This window comes from Nylanderia fulva, unplaced genomic scaffold, assembly GCF_048542155.1.
Source record: "Nylanderia fulva isolate GAGA-0341 unplaced genomic scaffold, ASM4854215v1 Scaffold94, whole genome shotgun sequence".
Classification (NCBI taxonomy): Eukaryota; Metazoa; Arthropoda; class Insecta; order Hymenoptera; family Formicidae; genus Nylanderia; species Nylanderia fulva.
In genome coordinates, this window is record NW_028191068.1 from 159817 (window position 1) to 183854 (window position 24038).

Below are 24038 nucleotides of genomic sequence, written 5' to 3' on the forward strand. Positions count from 1 at the left end.
TAGAGACTTTCTAGGAACTTTGTTATATGGATCATCGGCTTCACTCTCTATGTTACTGCAACATTGTATGGTCGGAGGAGCGCGTCACACGGTATGGCGTGCGATTGTTTGGTTTATCGTTGTTGTACGTGAATGGCTGGAAAGGACGCGTCGAGGGTGGACGTAGCGTTATCTCGAGACGCGTCTGCATTCTTCGTCCTCGTTGACGCGACGACGAGATGATACGTGGCGAGGACCGCGCTACGTCCTGAGATCGCGAAATACTTCGTGCGGATTCACCTACGTGAACACTGATTACTCGTCTAGGATGGCTCGCCGTGCCATTGTCGGGTGGAGCGATTTGTTTGTTGTAGTTTACATTCTGTGCTGCGGCATAATATCTTCTAATAGCCATGGTACGTATCATTTATTGCGCACGTCAGACTTCACTTTCTCTTTTTTTTTCCTACTTTTTTTTAGAAATCAGCATTTTTTAAATATTTTTAGTTTTCTTCTTTTTTTGTTTTACATACTAGTATTTTATACAATTATTACAGTATATAATATTATTAATGTAGTTATAGCATTTTTTATATTAATATATGATATTTTAGATACTAATATTAAAGTATTTTATGTACTGTTTATAGTATTTTATATATTAATGTTATAATATTTATATACTAATATTCCAGTATTTCAACTAATTATAATTACAATATTTCTTATACTATTTAATATTTAATACGTATTTAATATATTATTTATACCATTTAATTTTTTTTAAATTTAGCATTTAAAACATTTTTTTATATTTTTGGTTTTCTCTTTTTTTGTTACATATATATTTTTTTTGTTATATATATATTATATATATATATAACAGGCTTTTACAATACTATACAGACATATAATATGCAATACTACATATTATATATATTTCTTTTCAGGGTTGGGAAGTAATGAGTTATTTGTAACGAAGTTACAGTTACAGTTACTTTTTTTCGGTAACTATAACTTAACTTCGTTACTTTTCTTCATCTGTAACTGTAACTGTAACTTAGTTACATTTTTTAATAACTAGTAACTATTTTAACAGTTACTTTATGAGTTACTTATTGTTCAAGTATGGTAGCCGTTATATTGTTATTAAATTCTGATAACGGTTACATATGGATCTTTATATGATTTAATCTTTTACCTACAATTCTCATATACATTTATTGTACATAAAATAATATAACACATAATTAATATCGATCAATCACAGTCAAGTATTTAAAAGAATTTTTAAATGTAATAATTGGTCGATTTGCTTGTGACTTTGCGATTACTATTTAGTAACTTACTAACTCATGTTACTGTTGTATATAAAGGTCATTCCCCAAGGAGAAGTCAAAATTATGTCAATTTAACATCAAATTAACATCATTTTGACTTTTCTGTTCTCCTTGGGTTCATACATTGATAGTAATCGCAAAGTCGCAAGCAATCAATTATTACATTAAAGAATTTTTTTAAATACTTGACTGTAATTGTGCATAAAATGTAAGCTCCTTATATTTAAAATAATGTATAATTATTGTTAAAAGGTAACAACTCGTTACTTTTTGAGTAACTGTAACTGTAACGAGTTATTTTTTAAAATCGGTAACTTGTAACTGTAACTAATTACTTTTTCAATGAAATAACTGTAACTGTAACTAGTTATTTTTACAAAGTAACTTTCCCAACCCTGTTTCTTTTATAATAAAACTTGTTACATACCATTGTATTATAATTATTAGTGCGCTGTCAATTTATTATTCGACTTGTATCTCTCTTTATAACAATATTTCAAAACACCTTGGACTAATTGTTGTTTTTTCTAGGTTCGTCCATTCTTCTGTTTGCCACGCAGAAGGATCTCAGAATGGCCAATGTGTCCCGCAACAACAAGGTCAATATCGTCATCAAGGAGCTGTCGGACGTCGCGGCGCTCGATTTTTACTACGAGCGCGAACTGGTCTGCTGGTCCGACAGTGGTCTGGAGATGATACAATGCGCCCGCTCCAACGGCACGCACACAGGCGAGAAGATGACAATAGTGAACTCCAATTTGATCTCACCGGACGGCCTGGCTTGCGACTGGATCACAGGCAAGCTGTACTGGACAGACCGGGAGAAGAATCTGGTGGAGGTGATCAGCCTGGACGATCACCACAGGAAGGTCCTCTTCTGGACGGACATCTATCAGCCGCGGGCGATCGCCTTGGCCCCAATGCGGGGTCTCCTCTTCTGGACCGATTGGGGTGACGTGCCGAAAATCGAGCGCGCCAGCATGGACGGGGATCCTAACACGCGCGAGGTCATCGTCCACGAGAACATATACTGGCCGAACGGTCTGACGGTGGATTACGAGCGCGAGCTCATCTACTGGGTGGACGGCAAACTGTGCTTTATCGCCGTGATGGATTACAACGGGCGGAATAGGCGCACGATAGTTGGCAAGGGTCTGGAGTATCCGTTCGCCATCACGTTTTATGAGGATCGGCTCTATTGGACTGACTGGAAGACCTGGTGCATCCACACCATCGACATGCGCCAGTCGCAGGCGCATCCGCGCGAGTTGTTTCACGGCGAATATATACCTGGTACTTTTATCTGTAATATACAGGGTGTATACTCTCTGGAAAAATCTGGAATTAATCATGAAATTAGGTGTAAGCTCGGGGAATTTTTAAAAAATTGCCCCTTTGATATTTTTAGTAGTTTAAAAACACAAGACAACATTATTTTATAAGAAATATATTTTATGCGATATTATTAAATCTTACATGATTTTATTGATTTTTTTTACAATATATAAGTTTTATATAGAAATATTTTTCTTTTATATTTCAGTAAACTTATTTCAAAATTGTATTCTGTATATTATTTTTAATACTTTAATTTTACCTGGAATTTTGAACAAAAGTACCTGGAAAATCATGGAATTCTCAGGGAATTTATTTTTAAGATTCGAGTATACACCCTAGTACCGAGCAAGGATTTTTTTAAGAATGTTAAAAGATTCCTTTTGGACAATGTTAGGTGATATGATAGGAAAAGCGATCAATTTGATTGCTCCATTACGTCACAATTGTGAGAAATTTTTAAATAAAATGCAAAAAAGGTCTAGTTTCATGAACTTTTTCATATTATAACTATATGTGACGTGATGGAGAAGTTTTATTGCAATCAAAATAAAGTAGTTAGGATTTTTAATCCTCAAAAGGAATTTGATTATTATAATATATATTTAATGTATAATACATATTATATATAAAGGATTGATGGTTAAATATGAGCTATGCTGTAGAAGTTAGCTGTGACTTACAATTAAGTCATTGACCATTTATTAAATAATTTTTAAGGATTTTTATAGATTATTCAATACAAATTTAATGTTAAAATTGTCAAATTTAAAATGGTATTCGATATGAGGGATGTCAAAAGTAAAAAATGCTCTTTTTTTAAATATAAATCTGCCATATTGAGTCCATCATTTTGAAGTTGACAATTTTGACACTGGATTTGTTTTAGTGATTTAAAAAAAAATAAGATTAAATAAACAAAATTGAAATTTATTTAATTGAAATCACAGCTATCTTTCGTAATACATCCCATTTAACTATGGATGTTTTATTGATTACAAAAATTTCTTTTGAGGGTTGAAAGTCCTAACAATATACCTAATTTTGATTGCAATAAAACTTCTCTAGCATGTCATATATTATAGCTTGCAACGTTAATTAAAAATTTCTCAAAATTGTGATCCAATGAAGTAATTTGGAAACTAGATTTGTGTTCATTCTTCATATTCTCGTTCTGGTTAATTTTTTTTGTTGAACAGTGTAATAGAAAAGATTCTACTAAGAACAGAATGTATATTGAGAAAACAAATCATTAGATTTTATACAATAAATATATCTCTCGTACAACATTCAATAATTATTTAATTCTCTTTTAGGCGATATTGAAGTCTGGGACCCGAAAAGGCAGCCCCCCAGTGTAAATCCTTGCAAGGTGAACAACGGAAATTGTTCCCACCTATGCTTGTTGAGCCAGGGAGCGCAGGGTTACACTTGCGCTTGTCCCACTGGCGTCAGGTTGCTGGACCGTTTCACGTGCGCCAAAGGACCGCACGAGCTGCTGCTGATCGTTCAGCGAAACGAGATCTGCCGAATATCCCTGGATTCACCCGATTACACGTACTTCGTCCTGCCGCTCATCGGCATCAAGCACGCGATCGCGATCGACTTCGACCCGGTCGACAAGATGCTGTACTGGACCGACGAGCAGGCTTGCGCCATCAGACGCGCCTATCTGGACGGGACTGGTCAGGAAGACGTGATTGTTGCGGAGGTGTGTAGTAAAAATAGCAACTTCTACTCCAAATAGCAAATGCACGTCATTTTGACGTCAAAATGACGTCATTAGACGGCGATTAACGTTATTTTTATGTTGAATGACGTCGTTAAACATCAAAATGACGTTATTTTGAGAGTGATGATGTCATTAGACGTCAAAATGACGTCAGTTTGCTATTTGTGGCGTTAAACTTTTTTTTTTTTTTTAGAAATAGCTTTTTTCATTCTTACATTCTCGTCTCCACGATTACTTCTTCCAATTTCTCAGGTGGTGAATCCAGATGGCGTCGCGATAGACTGGATCGCCCGGAATCTGTACTGGACCGATACCGGGACAGATCGGATCGAAGTGGCGCGCCTGAACGGCATCAATCGGCGCGTCCTGGTGAACGAGGATCTGATTGAGCCGCGGGCGATCGCGGTTGCGCCCGAGCAAGGCCTGATGTTCTGGACCGACTGGAACGAGAAGCGACCCAAGATCGAGCGCAGTAACTTGGATGGCACCGAGCGCGTAGCGATTATCACCAAGGACATCGTCTGGCCGAACGGCATCGCCCTGGACCTGGAGCGCCGTAAGATCTACTGGTGCGACGCCAAGACCGACAAGATCGAGGTGTCCAACATGGACGGTACCGATCGCCGCGAGATCATCACCGAGAATCTCCCGCACCTGTTCGGTCTGAGTCTCCTGGGTGATTATCTGTACTGGACCGATTGGCAGCGACGCAGCATCGATCGGGCGCATAAGCTCACCGGCGGCGACCGAGAGGTCATCATTGACCAGGTACCTAACGTCATGGGGCTCAAGGCTATTCATCTCGGTCAAATGAGCACCAGCAAATCGCCGTGCGCTCGTGACAACGGGGGTTGCAGCCACCTCTGTCTCAACAAACCTTTCAATAAGTACGTAGGTGTTAGAAATAGGGTCGTATGAAAAAGATCTTGACGAGATCATCCTTCATCATCGTCTGGTCGAGAGAAAAAGATTTAATAACGCAAAAAAAAAAAAAACGGAAGATGTAAATGATGTTAGGTGTGTAATGATTAAATCTTCTGAAAGTCTTAATATGAAATTGCAAATTTGCAGGTACGTCTGCGCCTGCCAGATCGGTTACGAGTTGACCAAAGACAAACGTACGTGCGTCGTTCCGGATGCTTTTCTGCTGTTCGCCAGGAGGGAAAACCTCGGCCGTATCAGCATCGAGAATACCAATAATGATAATGTCATACCCGTCACTGGGGTCAAAGACGCCAGGTTGGTGCAGCTGAAACATAAATTGAATACTTTGAATAAAAATGATAAATAAAGCATGTTAAATCACTTGTTTTTGTAGCGCCTTGGACTTCGATTTACTCGAGAATCGCATTTATTGGACGGATGTGAAAATAAAAGCCATCACACGTGCCTTTATGAACGGATCGGGTATGGAAAGAGTGGTCGATCTCGGCTTAGAATCGCCGGAGGGTCTCGCGTTGGATTGGATCGCGCACAATCTTTACTGGAGCGACACCAACATGCGTAGGATAGAGATGGTCAGACTGGAAGGTGGCAGCAGAAAGGTACTTGTGTGGCAAAACCTTTTCGAGCCCAAGTCTCTGGCTCTGGATCCTCAGAAAGGGTGAGTTTTGCGTCTATATTATCCCTATTGTTTCTTGGATGTTTTTACACGACTTGATAGAGCTTTATAGCTCTCTATAGCTTTCTCCTAAGAGAGTTGAAATACATAGAGGCCTACAGGTTTAATAGGTCTCTATAAATTCTTCTATGTAGAGATATATAGAGATCTACAAGTCTCTATGAATCTTTATGGGTCTCTATAGTTTTTTATATCTATTAATACAATAGGAAAAGGCTTTTACACGAGCAAATATGGATGACTATGTAAAAATACTGTATTTAAATATAAAATTTACAAAAATTTGTGCAAGACGTTTCGTCACTTACTTGTGACTTCTCAATCGCTAAATTCAATACAATTACATATAATAACAGTCTATAAATTTCATCTTAAAGCTATAGTTGTCTTGTTAGCAATGTAAAATATACTAATATGTCCATGTTCTTCGTATTAATTTCGGTGCTCGGAAATAATTAATGTTCAATTATATTTTTATTTTTCGCCTCGATCTCCATTATAGTGTGTTATTTTTTATCGACTTTTCGGCTGAATATACGACTCTTTATATCTCTCTATAGTTTTCTTCTAGGAGAGTTGTAGAGATATATAGAGATTTACAGGTCCAATAGGTCTCTATAGGTCTTTATAACTCTTCTACATAGGGACTTATAGAGATCTACAAGTCTCTATGAATCTTTATAAGATCTCTGTAGCTCTTTATAGTTCTTTATATCTCTCTATAGTTTCTTCCTAGGAGAGTTGTAGAGATATATAGAGATTTACAGGTCCAATAGGTTTCTAAACTCTTCTACATAGAGATCTATAGACACTTACAAGTCTCTATGGATCTCCATAGATCTCTATAGATGTTCTAGTAGCTTGACACTTATTTATTATTTTTTTAATCTGCAGTCACATGTACTGGGCCGAGTGGGGCAATCTCGGCAGCATAGAGAGAGCTTTATTGGACGGCACGCAACGACAGATGACTATCTCAAACATCGGACGAGCGAATGGTCTGACCCTGGACCATGTCGCGCGCAAACTGTATTGGGCCGAAGTCTCGACGCCTGCGATCGACTGTTACGATCTCTCGACACGTAAAAGAGAAGTGATTATCTCGAGCAACATGGGCTATCCCTTCAGTATCACGCAATATCAGGATTACATCTACTGGACAGATTGGAATACCGACGTGATCGAGCGAGCGGATAAGCTTACCGGGGCGAATCGAACCAGAATCCACGACAAACTGGAGTCCGTGACGGATCTGAAGGTCTTCCACGAGTCCAGGCAGACCGGCTGGAATCCATGCGCGGTTGCGAACGGCAATTGCAGTCATCTTTGCATCGCTCTACCTGGACCGAACGGCGGCGCCTCCGTCGCGCACAAATGCGTTTGTCCCACGCATTACGCGCTCTCTCCGGACAATCGGACGTGCGTGGCGCCTCGACAGTACATGATCTACAGTCTGCGGAACGCGATCGCGCGTTACCTGCCCGATCAGGACGACTGCGCGGACGTGATGCTGCGGGTGCCGGGTCTGAAGAACACCCGGGCGATCGAGTTCGACCCGGTGACCCAGCACGTCTACTGGATCGACGGTCGCACCATGTCGATCCGGCGCGCCCTGGAGAACCGCACGCAGCCGCAGCACAACAGCAGGATCGTCATCGCCGGGGGCGGCTTGCCGTATGATCTCGCCCTGGATCCGCTCGGCAGGCTGCTCTTCTGGACGTGCAGCCAGTACGACGCGATCAATGTGACCCGACTGGACAACGGCTCGGCCTTGGGGGTCGTGGTGAAGGGCGAGGGTGAGAAACCGCGGCACATCGCGCTTCACTCTCGGCGGCGACTGCTCTTTTGGACGGACGTGGGCAAGAAGATGCGGATAATGCGCAGCAAGATGGACGGCAAGGAGCGCCACACGATCTTCAGCGAGCTGACGGAACAGCCGACCGCCCTGACCGTCGACGCCGCGACTAACGTCGTCTACTGGGCTCACGTCAATCAGATCGAGTGCGCCGACTTCAACGGCGCCAATCACAGAGTCCTGGTGGCCACGCAACAGAATCCGCCGGTGTATCTGGCTGTGCTCTTCGACTACCTCTACTGGTATGATCGCGAATTGCAGGTGAGCGATCGTATTTGATTATTTTTAGTATGAAAGTTTAATCTACAAGGTGTCCCGGTTTAATCGATCACTCCCAAAAACTCATTTTTCATTGTACTACGAAAATTGTCTGATTTGAAGAGGGACAGAAGAGGGCGCTCTCGACTTTTCTAAGGGACGCTTTTTAAGGTCATTTATATTGTTTAAATTGAATCAAATACAAAATATCTAATAAACCATCCGTGTAGAGATAATACATACAAAATTGAAATTGAAATTAAATGTAAAAAAACACGCATCGCAAATTTCATTAAGTAAATTATATAAAAGTGACAAAATATCTTCTAAATTATTTATTTTTTGGTTTGAAGGTTATTTGAAGGTCATTGATATTTAAATTGAATCAAGTATATATAAAATATCTTCTAAACTATTAATTTTTTGACCATGCAAACCAATTTGAATCCGCTTGTAAGACAATGTTCCCATCAATTTCTAACTAATGAACGATGACAGACTGTCCAGCGGGCCGACAAGACATCTGGCTCGAGTGGCAAGCAGAGCGCGCTGATGTCGACGAGTCGCGCGCTCACGGACATCATCGTGGTCAGCAGGCCCGAGGACTCGCTGATGGAGACGCACGTGTGCAGCCCGTTCAACGACTACGGCGGCTGCTCGCATTTCTGCATCGGCACCACTACCACGATCATCACCGGCGGGGGCGGCGACGACGGCGCCTCGGTGTCGTCGCGTTGCTCCTGCCCGAAGTCCCTGGTCTTGTCCGACGACGGGCGTACATGTCGCGCGGCCCCCGCCTGCGGACACGGACACTTCACGTGCGCCGCGCCCAGCTCGGCCATTGGCAAGGACTGCATCCCGGTGCTCTGGAAGTGCGACGGCCAGACCGACTGTCTCGACGGCAGCGACGAGCTGGGCTGTCCTATATGCACCCCCGAACAGTTCAGATGTCAAAATCGCTGCATCGGTAAATATACATATATACATATATATATATATATATATATATATATATATATATATATATAATTTATATAAATTATTTATTTTATTTATTATAAAATTTATATAAATAATTTTATTTATAAATTTATACAAATAAAATAATTAAAAAAAAAATTTATAAATAAAATAAATAATAATTTATATACATTTATATAATTTATAAAAAAAAATGAAATAAAATAAAATTTTATAAAAAATGTATATATAAATTATTATTCATAAAATATAAATTATGAATTTATATAAATTATATTTTTAAATAAATAAATTTATATAAATAAAATAAATAATAATTTATATACATTTATATAAACTTGTGAAAATAAAATAAAATAAATTTATAAGAAATAAATGGACGAATGAAGTAGATAAAAAATAAAGAAAATGAATAAACAATGAATGAATAAATAAAATAAATTTATAAATTTCGTGTTCTACAGAGTTATCTTTGGTGTGCGACGGGACGCCGCAATGCTCGGATGGCTCAGACGAGGCGCACTGCTGTCAGCCCGGACAGTTTCAATGCATCGGAAACAGGGTCTGCATTTCCGGGACGACCGTATGCGACGGCTGGGAGGACTGCGCCGACGGCAGTGACGAGCTGGCGCCGGCTTGCGCCCACCGTCAGGACGGGTCTAGAATCTTCGGCGAGTCCGGCAAGATGACTTACGTCATTATCATTCTAGTGGTAGTCGTCGTGGCCGCCGCGATTGTCCTCAGCTACTACTACTGTCGCAGAAGGTGATTTAGGACTGCATCTGAAAATCTCTCTATAAATATATTTTAATATAATATATATATTATCTATAAATATTTTAAATATTATATATTATAATATTATATATTAATATAATATATATATATATATTTTTATAGATAATGTATATGTATTATCTATAAATATTATAAATATTATATATTATAATATTATATATTAATATAATATATATATTACCTATTAATATTATATATTATATAATATTATATATTATATAATATTATATATTATAATATATATATTATCTATAAATATTCTATAATTATCTATAAATATATTTTAATATAATATATAATATTCGGATTATATATATAAAGAAAATTATATATTACAAAAAAATTTAATTATATATATATGTATATATATTGTATATATACCTTGTATATTTATATTTAGTATGCATTATAAATTAAATTTATAATTATTGTATACATGATTATTTTCATGATCAGGTTCATCGGAAATGAAGGTTTGCCTGACATATTGCACGATTCTGCGGGAGATCCGCTGTCGCCGAAGCCGAACAACAACCGAGCGGCGAAGCCGATTTTCGCTTCGCAGAAAAACAGGAAGGACGGAGGAGTAGGAGTCCTGAAAGCAGAGATGGAAGCCGTGAGGATGTCCATGCTGAACGGGAGCAGCCTCGGCTCCAGTTACGACCGCAGCCACATCACAGGTAAACGCATCTTCAGCTTCCTCTTCCGGCGTCTTCGGGAGAGCTCTTTCCTATAACAAGACGACTCTCGTTCCAGGCGCGTCGAGCTCCACCAGGGGCAGCTCCGCGGGTGGGTACCCCCAGGAGACGCTGAACCCGCCGCCGAGTCCGGCGACGATCGCCAGCTCGACCCGGTGTTCGAGCAGCAACGCGTCCCGCTACAAGCCTTACCGCCACTACAGGAGCATCAATCAGCCGCCGCCGCCGACTCCGTGCAGCACCGACGTCTGCGACGAGTCGGACAGCAACTACCCGGCGCGCTACCGCTACGAGAGCGAGCCCTTTCCGCCGCCGCCTACTCCGCGCTCCGTCTACCACAGCGACGCGGCGATGAGCTGTCCGCCGTCCCCTAGTTCAAGGTCGTCCACGTATTTTAGCCCGCTGCCGCCGCCGCCGTCGCCAGTGCCTTGAGACGAGGAGGTGGTCTCGACGTAGAAGAGACGGAAATAGAAAGCGCGTTTTGCAAGGCTCCTGGCTCCTCGCCGCGACCAGATGAATTAGTTAGATTGTGACGTCAGAGGCGAGACAATTCTTGGATTATTTCCATGATTTTATTAACACGTTTAAAGTAGCTCCAGGGTGTATACTCCCTGGAATTCTCAGGGAATTTTGTTCTACCTTGAAAAATCCTGGAATTACCATGGAATTTGATTTGAATTCGAAATTTTTTAAAAATTGATTTTTAAATATAGTTTTATATAAAGTATATATTAAAATATATTTTATTATAATATAATTTTATTATAATATAATATATTAAAAAAATACTTTATGTTAAAAAATTGTGGGAAAATCATGGAATATCCTCAGGGAATTTTTTTCTAAGATTTGAGTATACACTCTGTATATCGAAAACTATTCTTTTTCCTCGACAGTCAATCACAATAAAATACTCATATCACAGTCATTTTATAGCTGATTATTGATTATAAAGGGAAAAGTATAGTTTGATCACAATACCAAGGTGATTGATGGGGAGCTAGGAGTCTTCATCTTTTATATTTTTCTAGTATTTCCCTCTTTTTATTTCGCGTCTCAGTATTCGTCGATCGATATTATTATTAAATCGCGATTGCCTAAGCAGGGATCGAGAATTCGATGCAATAAAACTTATAGCAATAATATGCGAGAGAAGGAGAGAGGGAAAAAAACTCTTTCCATCTGCCAGGACTTTTTTTTACCGTTTTTATTGTAGGATAAAATTTTTATTATTTTATTATTTTTTAAAAATATGTATTTTATTATAGAAAGACCGAAAATTTTAGCAATGAATCTTCCTTCCAACTTTTCAGTCATTTTTAACTGAAAATTTATATATGCATATATTAAAGTTTTCCAGAGAGATAAAATCACATGTCGCAGTGCAGATTGAATGTTAACTTGAGATGTGGAAAATAATCATGGCTTAATTAGGATATATATATATATATATATATATATATAATGTTAAATTATATAAACATGTAATATAGAATTTTTATATTACATGATTTATTATAATGGTCTATAATGTTTCAATAACTCGAAAGCAACGAGGCAAGATTTTTAGACTGATATAGAGGAAATATTATTCATATAAGTTACCTATATAATAATAATACCATCTGTGCCTACTATTTACATTTTCATAGTTTTCAATGTATAGAGGGAAAAACTGATCTTCTCGCGCGATACGTTGTAAATACATACTTTAAGCGTAATTTTTATTACACAGCCTCACATCTGTATAAAAAAAATTGTACATCATCGTAAGATAGGTATGAATCTAAGGCAGTGAATCAGAAAAATATCGACTCAAAGAGAGAATACTCCCTTTTTTTTTTTTTTTTTTTTTTTTTTTTTTTTTTTTTTTTTTTTAATTACGAATTGACTGCATTTATATGTAATTCAGTTTTTTAATTGTGATATCAAGATACGTCATGTGTATTATCAAATTATTATTTTGTAGTATCAAATTATCTTGCATTTTTATTATATTATTATCGCATTAATAGCATATAATTTGTAATTTAATCGACAAAAGTTAACGAAAGGCTGCGTCTCCATATATTATATATATATATAAATAATTATTATTAAATTTATATATATAAATTTATATACATATAAACTTAATAATAATAACATTTATTATTACTAAATTTATATATATATATATGAATTTATACATATAAATTTAATAATAATATATATATTTTATTATTACTAAATATTTATATATATATATATTTTTTTTTTTATTATTACTAAATTTATATATATATATATATATATATACACATAAATCTACAGTTAATATATATGTATATAATATTTCTAGGTCTTTCGAGAATACAACTGCGATAAGAAAACTTGCCTTTTTACAGTATTCTTTTTTACTATATTGTTAATTTTTCACATGAATATTTCATTCGTTTGTTTGGTCGTTCTTCATTGTTAATATTGTGAAAGATATTTACTGTCGAAACCGGACGAGATGTTAATATAAGTATAAAGTTGCAGACTTTTTGTAAAATCAGTCATTTCGCAAAAAAGCTTTAGCTCTTTTTTGGAAACACAAATTTTGCAGAATTTTGTAAAAAAAGCTTCAAGCTTCTTTTTTGTAAAGAGAATGAATTTGCAAAGAGTCTGTGACAATCGTACACGCACATACAAATTTATAGATTATAAATTACATCATAAACAGAGAGAGATTATTATGTTAGTCGAAAACTTAGCAATAACCGACGCATTTTATATGTACAATATTTATGATGTATATGTTAAAAAAAAAAAAACGAACATACATCTGTTCCTGGCGTAAAGATGCGATATACGTCAAATGAACGAACAACGAATGCAAAAAAAATCATTGTAATTACTAAAGAGAGCTCCGAAGTTTATCATCCCTTTATATTGTTTTTCCTCCTTGAAAGGAAAATGGGCAAATTTTAGTGAAGAAAAGTCACAACTTAGCTTTTCAGTTTTTAAATAAATATTTTTTTTTCTTTATCTTGACAATTATAAAGGATGAAAAATTTGATATCTTTCGAATTTCAAAGACTTTCAAAGTTGTTCAATTTTGAAGCAAACTTTTTGCAATCGTTTGTTTCTTCAGCGTATATATCAGCGCGTAATCGTCGTTTTCGAGAAACTGTGCCATAAACCCGTACGATAAGTCCTGTACGATATACATAATCGTAGTTGTACAAAAAAAATCTGCAAGGACCTTTACCTCGCACTGCCTTGAAGGGAAGAACAAAAGGAAGCGTCCTGATAAATGATTATTCTTAATCTCTCGTTTTATCACGCGCGCGAAAGACTGAAGAAATCTTACTCTGTCTAAAATATTTTTACATCTTCACGCAACTGATAAAAACGCGTCGTCTGTGTACCATATTTGTACATAGCTCAAATAAAATTGTTTGTTAATGTAAACATTTCCGGAATTTTTTTCAATCTTCGAAAATTCATCTTTCGTCGATGCATGATTTTTCACCTTTTCATATGTCAATGTATGGATTTAATCAACAAAATTATTGTATTATTATTCATTGATTTTGTAACGTAAACAAATTATTTTTTCTAATTATTAATTATTTTTAAAATTTTATATCAATTTTATTCTATTTTTTTAAATTTTATTATTTTTTAAAATTAATTTTAATTTTTAGTTGCTTAATTTAAAAAATTAATTTTTTTCTAGTTATCCTTTGGAAATCTGGGTACTCGAATATTTTAATAAACGTATACCTGGATATCTATTCTCTCTCTCATTTAATATTCATTAATTATTTAATAATTAATAATATGATATTTATTTCCATTTGCTGAGGGAGGAGCCGCGATACTTGTTTGATGAACCCTCCCTCTCGTCTTGAGCTGCCAATTCTTCGTCCAGGAGTAGCTCGAAGTTTCCCAGAGCCTCCAGGGAAGGTGATTTGTTCCATTTCACGCTGATCGATCCAATAATCGCATTTAATAATCTTCCAATTAATTATTCGATGAATTCTTTCGTTAGGATGAAGTCGTACAAACTTACTCAGGCATTCCGTCCGGAGGCAGAACCACCGACACGATATTGTCAATGAGTTTGTATTTCAAGATCCTGTCGTTCACTGTCGTGGATGTTAGAGAAGGCGAGGCATTCACCTGAAAGTACAAATTTAAATATTTAGATATATTTAAAATTTTTTAAGTTTGTGACGAAATCATTTTCTGCTGGAAATGCAATTTAAAAATTTAAGATAAATGATATCTAAGCTTGGTATAAATCAAAATTATTAATTATAAACTTAAAAGTATTTGTTTGGTATAATTATATTCATTAATTTAGCAATTTGTATATTATTTTTTCTCAATTATTCACTATTTAATTTCATTATTCATTTATTCATTCGTTAATCGGATAAAATGAAATAAATCATTTTAATTTATAATTAAATAATTAATAATTTAAAAAAAATTAATTTGTAAATTACTGATCATTTAATAATTAAGATTAATTTTAAAACATAATAAAATTTTTAATATAAAATAAAATTAAAATAAAAAAAACAAAAATAATTTATAATTGTATATTATTTTTTCTCAATTATTCATTAATTTCACTATTCATTATTCATTCATTAATCGAATAAAATCAAATAAATCATTTTAATTTATAATTAAATAATTAATCATTTAAAAAAAATTAATTTGTAAATTACTGATCATTTTATAATTAAAATTAATTTTAAAAAATAATAAAACTTTAAAAAGAAAATTGAAATAAAATAAAAAAAACAATTAAAAATAATTTATAAATTAATGAATAATTAATAATTAAAGAAAATAATGTGTTTAAATTACAAAATCAATGAATGATAATAAAATGATTTTGTTGATAAAATACAAATGATGAACAATAATAAGGATATTAGATCGGCTCTTTAATATAAATGATGAAGATACTTCGATCAACCACGGTTTCAATTTATTGTCGATGATGATGTCATATCCGTAGCACTCGAAGCAATGACGATCGTTCGCCATCACCGGAGCGACTGCTTTCAGCGAATGCACGATGCACCAGGAGATGTTGGCGAACAGCTTCTCCGTAACAGCTTTACCTCGTGTGCTCTCCAGGTACAAACGCAGATTCTGGACGCTCAGCTTCCCGCCGTGTTTGCTGTTATATTCATCCTGAAATGTTTTCATTCGATAATCAACTCATATAAAATACACTTCCGCAAATTACAGGGTGTCCCATAGGAAATTGCTGGAACTAATCACATGTCATTTTTTTAATGCATGCAGTTATTGAGAAAACAAAAATTGTGTTGAAAAGAGGAAAGTCTACGGTTTTAATGGATATAAATAAAATGTTTGTATACCAGTTTATTTTGTTGAAAAAAATTTTTTAAATCCTAATAATCACATACATGTAAAATAATGATAAATATTTTCAAAGTGCGTACCATTTAAATTTGTACAAAATTCTGTTCTTTTATGAAAACTCGTAAAAACTTTTCTAACATGTCATTTTTAATGTTACTGATGGTCCTTTTAATAGCTGCTATTAAATCTGGCAATGTTGAAAATATTTATCATTAGTTTATGTGATTTTATGTGATTATTAGCACTTCTTTCATTACTTTTTTCAGTAAAATAAACTGGTATACAAACATTTTATTTATATCCATTAAAAACTGCAGACTTTCCTCTTTCCAACACAATTTTGGTTTTCTCAATAACTGCAGGCATTAAAAAATGACAGCTGATTAGTTTAAGCAATTTCCTACGGGACACTGCCCTGTATTATAATTAAGAGATGTTAGAAGTTTCAAAATGACATACACCGTGCTTTTGCACAGACACATTCGTCAGATGCACGTACATGTTGTCGAGCTCTTGAACGCTGGTGTCGTACTTGACGGTGCAGAAGCGGCAGAACCCCAACTTGAAGAGGTAGGCCTTGAGCGGCCGAAACGACGTGATGAGGACGTACAGTCGAAGGTCGAATTTCTTGCTGCCGATCAGCAACGGATTGTCGATGTATCTGTCGCGATACAGAAATTGGTTGGTCATCCTCATCGCCTGGGAAGGGATAATCTCATCTCTTGTCGAGGTTTCTACAATTGAAGCAACTCGCAACTCTGATCACCTAGATATGACGTACGACTCCTTCGTCAAGTTGGGATTGAACGGGGTCTTCGCTTCGCGAGACCATTTCTTCAGTTTGCTCAGCTTGTTGATGAGGAAGATTCCGGCGCCTTGCGATTTGCCGCACGGTTTCATGATCCAGGTGCTCTGCGGGGATTTGCGATACTCTTCCACGAACATATTATAATCTACAAAAATATATTTTTTTAATATACTTTTTAATATATTATAAATATAATATTTTTTAATATAGTATTGTAATATAAATATTTTAATATATTCTTTATATTTAATATATTATAAATATAATTTTTAATACTTTTTAATATATATAAATAATATATATAATATAATACATATAAATATAATATTTTTTAATATAATATTGTGTAATATAAATATTATAATATTTTTTTATGAACATAATATTTTTAGAACGTGAAGAGACGAATCAAATAATTTGTTAAATTATTAGAAATTAAATTGTCAAACTTAAAAAAAGACAAAAAATAAAAAAGATAAAAGGATTTATCGAGTTCTTTTTTAATCAAATTCTATTGCAATTTTTTTCGACACAATCTAATTTTCAAATATATTTTAATTTAATATAATATTTCAAAAATTTTTGAAGAATGTCGTTTCACCTGCAGGTAAAACGAAGGTCACTGGTATAAAGTCGAGGTACAAATATTTGCCTGGACCATCTGCGCGTTCCGCCAAAGGATTCCCTTCTCGCTCCAAATCCTTTCGGTACCGCTTGATATTCTTCACCAGGAGATCCTTGCGTGTCAGCTCGTAATGATTCGGGAAGTGATTAATCATTCTAGAACAATAATAATAATCAACAAGAGCTTTTGCAAAGTGCCTTAAATTCATTTTATAGAAGATTATTGTAAAGTTCTTCGTAGCTTCATTATTTATAATTTCCCTAATTTTTAATATACATATTATTATCATACATATTTAATTTATATAAAAATATATATACATTATTTATTTTTATAATTAAAATATAATATAAATATTTTTACTATATATAAAAAAAAATATATATATATATATATATATATATACATATATTGTCTGTATATTTTTAGTAAATATACATATATACATATATTTTTAAAAACTAGATATTGGACAAAAGAAACTCCTGAGATTTTTTTCTAATACATAATTTATATAATTTTTTAAATGTTATTGCTAATAATAGAGAATTATATGTAATGGATAAAAAATGTGTGATTAAAAAAATTTATATATACTGGTTGTCATCCATCCTGTATCCAGTTTCAACACTGAAGATATTCCTGCAGGATTGCGTCACGGCCCTGCAACGAAATCACGTTTAATAAATAAAATAAATAAATAAATAAAATAAATAAATAAATAAATAAATAAATAAATAAATAAATAAATAAATAAATAAATAAATAAATAAATAAATAAATAAATAAATAAATAAATAAATAAATAAATAAATAAAATAAATAACGCATAAAAATCAATGTTATTGTAGAATCGTTGTCGCGATTGTTATTATTATTATAATTACCAATAAAAATTCCAATCGTCCTCCGGGCCGACTTGCGTCCAGCCGCGTTTCTCGAAGTTGTGGACGATCACGGACTTGTCCACGTCCGTGCAAAACATGATCTTCGTCCGATCCATCCCGGCAAACGGCACCCTAGACAATGTTTTTTCTCTAATTACAAACGTTATAAATTTTTTCACCGCTGCTTGAGACGATTAAAAGTGTAAAAAAGTTGAAAAGGAAAAGAAATATAAAAAAAGTGAAATTAATTATGCTTGAAAAAATTATAAAAATTTATAATTATAGAATAACGGACTTCCTCTCATTTTATAATCTTTATATTATTTGTTCGAATAAGGTAAGTATATGAAAACGAACTTAGAAAATATATAGTGAGAGAAATTTTCGATTTTATAATCATTTCAAGCAGCATAATTAAATTAATTGGATTAATTTATTAAATTTTATCATCAGCTATGTGTCATTTACTTGCTATAAACTGTACATAATTACCAGCTGTCATTTACTTATTGTTATAAAAGGTGCAAAAACTAAAATTGCAAACTGTCACTTACCTGTCATAAATGGCGAATAGTTAAATTTTACAATCAATTGTCATTTACAATTATCAACTGTCATTAACCTGCTATAAAAGACACTAATTTTATTAATAAATTTTATTACAAACTGTCATTTTTATATATCTGTCATAAATGGCGCGTAGGTAAATTTTACCGCCAACTCTGTTATTTTATTTGTTATAAATGACACACAGCTAAATTTAATTATTAATAATAGTTTTTACCTGCTATAAACGGTGCAAGCATTCGAGTTTGCAGCCCGTTTGCTTTCCGCAGTTATGTTTAACGCCATTCTCAATTATTGCAAGCATTGTTTGATCGATATGGTCGCTAATCAATTCAGATTTCAATAAATCTCAACTTAGGCATATTATAAATATATTAAAAAAATCGACAAAATTACTAAAATATCAAATATTGAAAAAACAATATGGATTAAAAATCGATATTATTTATAATTTGAAATTATTTGATTATTCGTCGATCCAATATTAAATCGAAGCCCGCGAAATTTAAAATTAAAATTTAATTTGAATAAAGCCCGTATCAGACGATAATTGAAATTAAAACTGAAATTTGATCAATCAGAAAAAAAAATAATTGTAGCTTGTTTTGTTCTGATTAGTCAAATTTTAATTTCTAATTTTATATTTTATGTCCATAAATATTAGTTGCAACATTATTAAATTAATAAAATTCTAATCTTTAATTCTCAATTTTTAATGCGTCTGATGCATGCTTTAGTCTCTTTGTTCTTTTGATTACCTAACATATCAATAATAATACATTAAAAATAATTAAGAATCTTTAACATTAACAAGCAAGAAGTAATGGAAAAATTGTGTTCATCACTAACTTAAAGATTTTAACAATTAAGAGTTTCAGGAATATGAATAAATACACTTTATTATGATTATAAATCCTTAAATCTATTATATCTACTAAATTCTAAACCAACCAGGCAATCCAGGTGCTTTATTATCTTTTATATAATCTTGGAAATCCTTTTTAGATTCGTTTACAGTTTTCTCATCAACTTGACTCTTTGTATCTTTGAACAGATCGGGAAACACAAAGGATTGGTCTTTCGGCTGGAAGAAACAAATCAAATTGTGATCGCCACCAGAATTCCTCTCCAGTAATGCAAACAGATGATCGCAAAACTTAATACAGTATAAAAGCATACTAACCAATACTATATAGGCTATTTTTCTGTCATCTTCTTTAATAACAGCGCCATGCAGCCGATCCTTCTTTGTCCTGCCCAATGCTATTCTCGTTCTCACTTCCATGATGTCAACACCATAAATTTTCTCCAGGTAATTCTTTACATCATACTTAGTCATTTCCATCGAGCAATGAAATTGCACTACATTCGCAGGCTGTATGTGTGTAGGCTTAATCAGCTTCATCCAGAAGTTTGGTAAAAATACTCTTAATTGCGGACCGCCTTTTTGGTATAGCGGATACCTGAACCAAATTTAAAGCACATAATAATCATCATAAAAAATTTATACATATCTATGAAATCATATATAAGAAATCTATTATACTATATATATTTATTTATTCTTCTTATATCTATTATTATATATTTATTAATTATAATTCTGTGAATCTTATTATTTTTATTATTATTTATATATTATATTCTGTAAAATTTATTATAATTTATATAAAATTTATATTAAAAATAATTATATTCTATTATATTAAACAATAAAATTAATAGATGTGTAATATTGACAGAATTATAACATAGTATAAAAAAAATTTTAAAGTTAGGTTAGATTAATCATCGAACATTCTTGTCTCCTTAAACGTATCTCATCAATAATTATTTCATCATTTAATTGTCACGTTAAATGACTTACCATCGCGTCGACATTTTATGTTTTATTGCACGATAATATTTAAAATAAATCTATAAAGATTCGAATTAAAGAATGACTCTCTGGCAACAGTAGTATTTTCTTAAGTTAGGTTAGGCAACCTAACCTAACCCGAGGCGACCTAACCTAACCTGAGGTCACCTAACCTAAACTTGAAGGCATAAAATTCAAGGATCGCGGACCGGTGTCAGGATGTATCGCGCGAATGTAAGTACACATTTCTTCTCAAAGAACGATAATAAATCCTCCGTTACCGATAATCGAGACTAATGGAACAAGATAGACTCGTGGAGCGTCCGATTTCTAGCAAAATGGCCAACCGCAGAGGGTTAACGCGGAGCGGAATTCCTGTCTCGATCAAGAAAGGATGAATCAAATGCCGATGACGATCTCCGAGCAGTTCAGACAGTCCTGGCTGACGGCCATCATCGGATCCATCATGTTCGCCACCGGGATGTGCCTTCTATTCTGGAACGAGGTTTGCGAAACTTTTGAATTAAATTAAATTTTTTTTTTTTTAATTAAAATTCCTATTTCTCATTACACATTCTTCAAGATCATCTCGAGAGCTTTCCAAAACGCTGTAATAAAGTATTTTCTCATTCAATATTTTTCAAGTTGGCAAGGCATTATATTTTGACCTTGAAACGACCTTCAAATTTGATCCCAAGATCAAGCTCAAGGTCATCGTCAGATGATCCCTTCTGAATCCTACAACTTTTGTCTCGTTACATATTCTTGTAGCTCATCTTGAGAGCTTTCCAACACTATAATAAAGTATTTCTTTATTCAGTATTTTTTGAACTACAAGGCATTATATATTGACTTTAAAATAACCTTCAACTTTCAAATCAAGGTCAAGCTCAGTGACCCTCTCTGAACCCTTTTGTTTGAAACATTTTGATGGAACATTTACTGTTATTTTTTTCTTAGGGAAGAGCCGTAAAGGTAGCACATTCTCTGGACGAGGCTCTGCGCAATGTAGCTGTGCTTCCGAATTCAATGGTGGTGTCACCCGAGTACGAGGGCCGCTTAATACATCTGTCAGGACCTTTGACGGTCTTTGAACCACTAACTGAGCCAGATTATGGAATTGTTATGTCCAGCGTAAAGTTGAAAAGGAGGGTTCAGATGTACCAGTGGGTTGAAATTGAAGAGGAACAAAGGTAGCGTGAATAATAGCAGGATAGCGATCAGCATGTCGTCTAAGAATGAAAGTTTTGTTAGTAGATTATTACATATGTAGCAAATATTATATAATGCTGAAATAATTAAATATTAAATATTAATGTGGATATCTTTTGACACTTAGTTTTGGTGGAATAACGGAGGATAATAAGCATTACTACTACACAACAGAGTGGAAGGACAAGCTTGTGGACTCGGATCATTTCTATATTCGTACAGGTCATCATAATCCAAAGGAAATTCCGATCAAGAGCCAAGTGCAGATCGCGGACGAAGTGAGAATTGGCGCGTATGCGCTCAGCACGGAATTGAAGAAGAAATTTAGTGATTTTGTGGAGATTACCAGTGATGAGAGGCCAGAGCGGAAGGATATTAAGATGCACTCCGGATTGTATTATCATAGTGCAGATTTGTGGAATCCACAAGTATGTAGTTAATTAGAAATTTTTTTAGAAGTGCATGGAAACTAAGCTATATGTAATTAAATAACGAAAATTCAAGATTTTTATCAACTTTTTCAAAATTAGATATTGTCGTTTCATAAAATATTTCTCCACATTTTTCGAACATCTAGATTTTAATTTATATTATTGTAAAAACTCGCATCAAATTTTTTATATTTAAATTATAGTAATACACACACACATATATATATTATAATATATATTATAATATGTATAATATGTAATATATATATATTATATATAGTAATATTATAATAAACTATTGTTTTTAGGTGGGAGATATCAGAATACAATTTTCTTATGCAGGAAAGAATGGTGATGTATACTCGGTCGTCGGTGTGCTAGAGAAAGACACTATTAAGCCATATTATACGTCTCACGGTGAAGAGATCTTGCTTCAACGAAAGCACAAAATGTCAATAGATCAGATGTTCCATTTGGAGCACGTGAACAATTACTGGCGAACGTGGACTATTAGGTGAGCCTTTGGTTTGATAAAAGTAAATAAAAGTATCACCAACTTTTACGATATAATATTTAAAATTAATTATAATTAATGATTTTTTTTATTATAAAAAATTTGATTCGATTTAATTACATATTTTAAAGCATTATATATATATATATTTTTTTTCTGGTGTATTATAAATAATAAATCAAATTACATTTTTTTCTTTTACAGAGGACTTGGTTGGTTGGTCCTATTTGTGGCAGCCACATGCTTAGCAAATATATTAAAGACCATTATATTAAATTCGACCTTCCTTTGTGGTATAATAGCAGTCGAGTCCCTAACTATGTCAGTTTCCATGTCCATCAGTTTGCTTGTGATCGGCTTTGCTTGGGTGTGGTATCGACCGATAATTGGTCTCTGCTTAGCACTAGCATCCGTTTTGCCATTTATTTATTCGACAATGACGTCAGGATCTTCCTCTCAGCAACGTGATAATTATAGAAGGTTATAAAATATATTATTTTATAAATTTCTTTCTCTCTCTTTCTCTATTTTAAGTGGCATTGATGAAAAAAGTATTACCACTTCATATTTTGAAGTTTTCAGTTACTTATTTTATAATGCTGTTTTATGAACAGCATGTCTTCCAAAAAAGTATTGCAACATTTTTAATTTATTATTATAATTTTATAATTAATATTTTTCTATATCACAAATAATTTTGCAAAAAAGATTGCACAAATAAATAAAACAAATCTCACAAGTAACAAATAAAATATATTTGTTTTATTTATAGATATTAACTGATTTTATATGCAATTATCAATACAAAGTTATTTTTGCTTTTACAAATATATACATCTCACGTCATTGATATACTAATTTATTAAATTAGCTTTCTCTAGTTCTCTTGTTGTTTTTAGAATATTTATCGTTAAAATGGATAGTACAAATCACAATAATCTAATTTATATACATTATATAGATTTATGTGTAGTAGTTTTAGGTGTAGTTTTGAAATAAAAATAATAATATACAATAAATTATATATATTTTATGTAAAATATATAAAAATTCATCAATGAAATACATAGAGGAAAAAAGATATCATGTAAGCCCTTTTTAAATTCATTTTTTAAATAATTATCTACAATATATTTAAAATATATATATATATATTTTTA

The 24038-nt window shown here is 33.6% G+C and overlaps 4 protein-coding genes and 1 long non-coding RNA gene across 5 annotated transcripts; 2 read left to right on the forward strand and 3 right to left on the reverse strand.

Annotated features, from left to right (window-relative positions):
• Positions 1-83: 83 nt before the first annotated feature.
• Positions 84-14035, forward strand: arr (low-density lipoprotein receptor-related protein 6). Its single transcript, XM_029306689.2, has 11 exons — positions 84-395; positions 1851-2612; positions 3971-4365; positions 4639-5273; positions 5458-5625; positions 5705-5989; positions 6902-8123; positions 8619-9087; positions 9566-9866; positions 10356-10579; positions 10656-14035. The coding sequence occupies exons 1-11, from the start codon at positions 308-310 to the stop codon at positions 11027-11029; spliced, it is 4923 nt and encodes a 1640-aa protein (XP_029162522.2). The 5' UTR covers positions 84-307; the 3' UTR covers positions 11030-14035.
• On the reverse strand, positions 8441-10931 carry LOC146719570 (uncharacterized). Its single transcript, XR_014926476.1, has 4 exons — positions 10790-10931; positions 10281-10629; positions 9564-9895; positions 8441-9042 (listed from the first exon to the last, which is right to left on the reverse strand). It is a non-coding gene; the product is annotated as an uncharacterized LOC146719570 (long non-coding RNA).
• TTLL1B (Tubulin tyrosine ligase-like 1B) lies at positions 13179-19880 on the reverse strand. The gene is made up of 10 exons (XM_029306690.2): positions 19815-19880; positions 19081-19186; positions 18297-18428; positions 18007-18072; positions 17386-17564; positions 16743-16929; positions 16436-16637; positions 15551-15781; positions 14640-14749; positions 13179-14553 (listed from the first exon to the last, which is right to left on the reverse strand). Exons 2-10 carry the CDS (start codon positions 19146-19148, stop codon positions 14415-14417), a joined length of 1314 nt encoding a protein of 437 aa, XP_029162523.1. The 5' UTR covers positions 19149-19186; positions 19815-19880; the 3' UTR covers positions 13179-14414.
• Positions 19745-20881, reverse strand: mRpL23 (mitochondrial ribosomal protein L23). Its single transcript, XM_029306693.2, has 3 exons — positions 20731-20881; positions 20047-20326; positions 19745-19947 (listed from the first exon to the last, which is right to left on the reverse strand). The coding sequence occupies exons 1-3, from the start codon at positions 20742-20744 to the stop codon at positions 19798-19800; spliced, it is 444 nt and encodes a 147-aa protein (XP_029162526.1). The 5' UTR covers positions 20745-20881; the 3' UTR covers positions 19745-19797.
• Tmem43 (Transmembrane protein 43) lies at positions 20860-23733 on the forward strand. Its single transcript, XM_029306692.2, has 6 exons — positions 20860-20955; positions 21032-21226; positions 21682-21914; positions 22061-22361; positions 22673-22878; positions 23083-23733. Exons 2-6 carry the CDS (start codon positions 21116-21118, stop codon positions 23363-23365), a joined length of 1134 nt encoding a protein of 377 aa, XP_029162525.1. The 5' UTR covers positions 20860-20955; positions 21032-21115; the 3' UTR covers positions 23366-23733.
• The last annotated feature ends 305 nt before the right edge of the window (positions 23734-24038 follow it).

What these genes read in the sequence shown, in the direction of transcription:
- arr (XM_029306689.2), top strand. Translation starts at nt 308, where the DNA reads ATGGCTCGCCGTGCCATTGTCGGGTGGAGCGATTTGTTTGTTGTAGTT. An exon ending in TCACGGCGAATATATACCTG is followed by an intron (nt 2,613 to 3,970) that starts GTACTTTTATCT and finishes ATTCTCTTTTAG; the next exon opens with GCGATATTGAAGTCTGGGAC. An exon ending in CGACCGCAGCCACATCACAG is followed by an intron (nt 10,580 to 10,655) that starts GTAAACGCATCT and finishes CTCTCGTTCCAG; the next exon opens with GCGCGTCGAGCTCCACCAGG.
- TTLL1B (XM_029306690.2), bottom strand. Translation starts at nt 19,148, where the DNA reads ATGGCGTTAAACATAACTGCGGAAAGCAAACGGGCTGCAAACTCGAAT. An exon ending in GACCTTCGTTTTACCTGCAG is followed by an intron (nt 16,930 to 17,385) that starts GTGAAACGACAT and finishes ATATTTTTGTAG; the next exon opens with ATTATAATATGTTCGTGGAA. An exon ending in CCTCCGGACGGAATGCCTGA is followed by an intron (nt 14,554 to 14,639) that starts GTAAGTTTGTAC and finishes TGGATCGATCAG; the next exon opens with CGTGAAATGGAACAAATCAC.
- mRpL23 (XM_029306693.2), bottom strand. An exon ending in AAATAGCCTATATAGTATTG is followed by an intron (nt 19,948 to 20,046) that starts GTTAGTATGCTT and finishes TGTTTCTTCCAG; the next exon opens with CCGAAAGACCAATCCTTTGT.
- Tmem43 (XM_029306692.2), top strand. Translation starts at nt 21,116, where the DNA reads ATGAATCAAATGCCGATGACGATCTCCGAGCAGTTCAGACAGTCCTGG. An exon ending in GAAATTGAAGAGGAACAAAG is followed by an intron (nt 21,915 to 22,060) that starts GTAGCGTGAATA and finishes TTTGACACTTAG; the next exon opens with TTTTGGTGGAATAACGGAGG. An exon ending in TGGCGAACGTGGACTATTAG is followed by an intron (nt 22,879 to 23,082) that starts GTGAGCCTTTGG and finishes TTTCTTTTACAG; the next exon opens with AGGACTTGGTTGGTTGGTCC.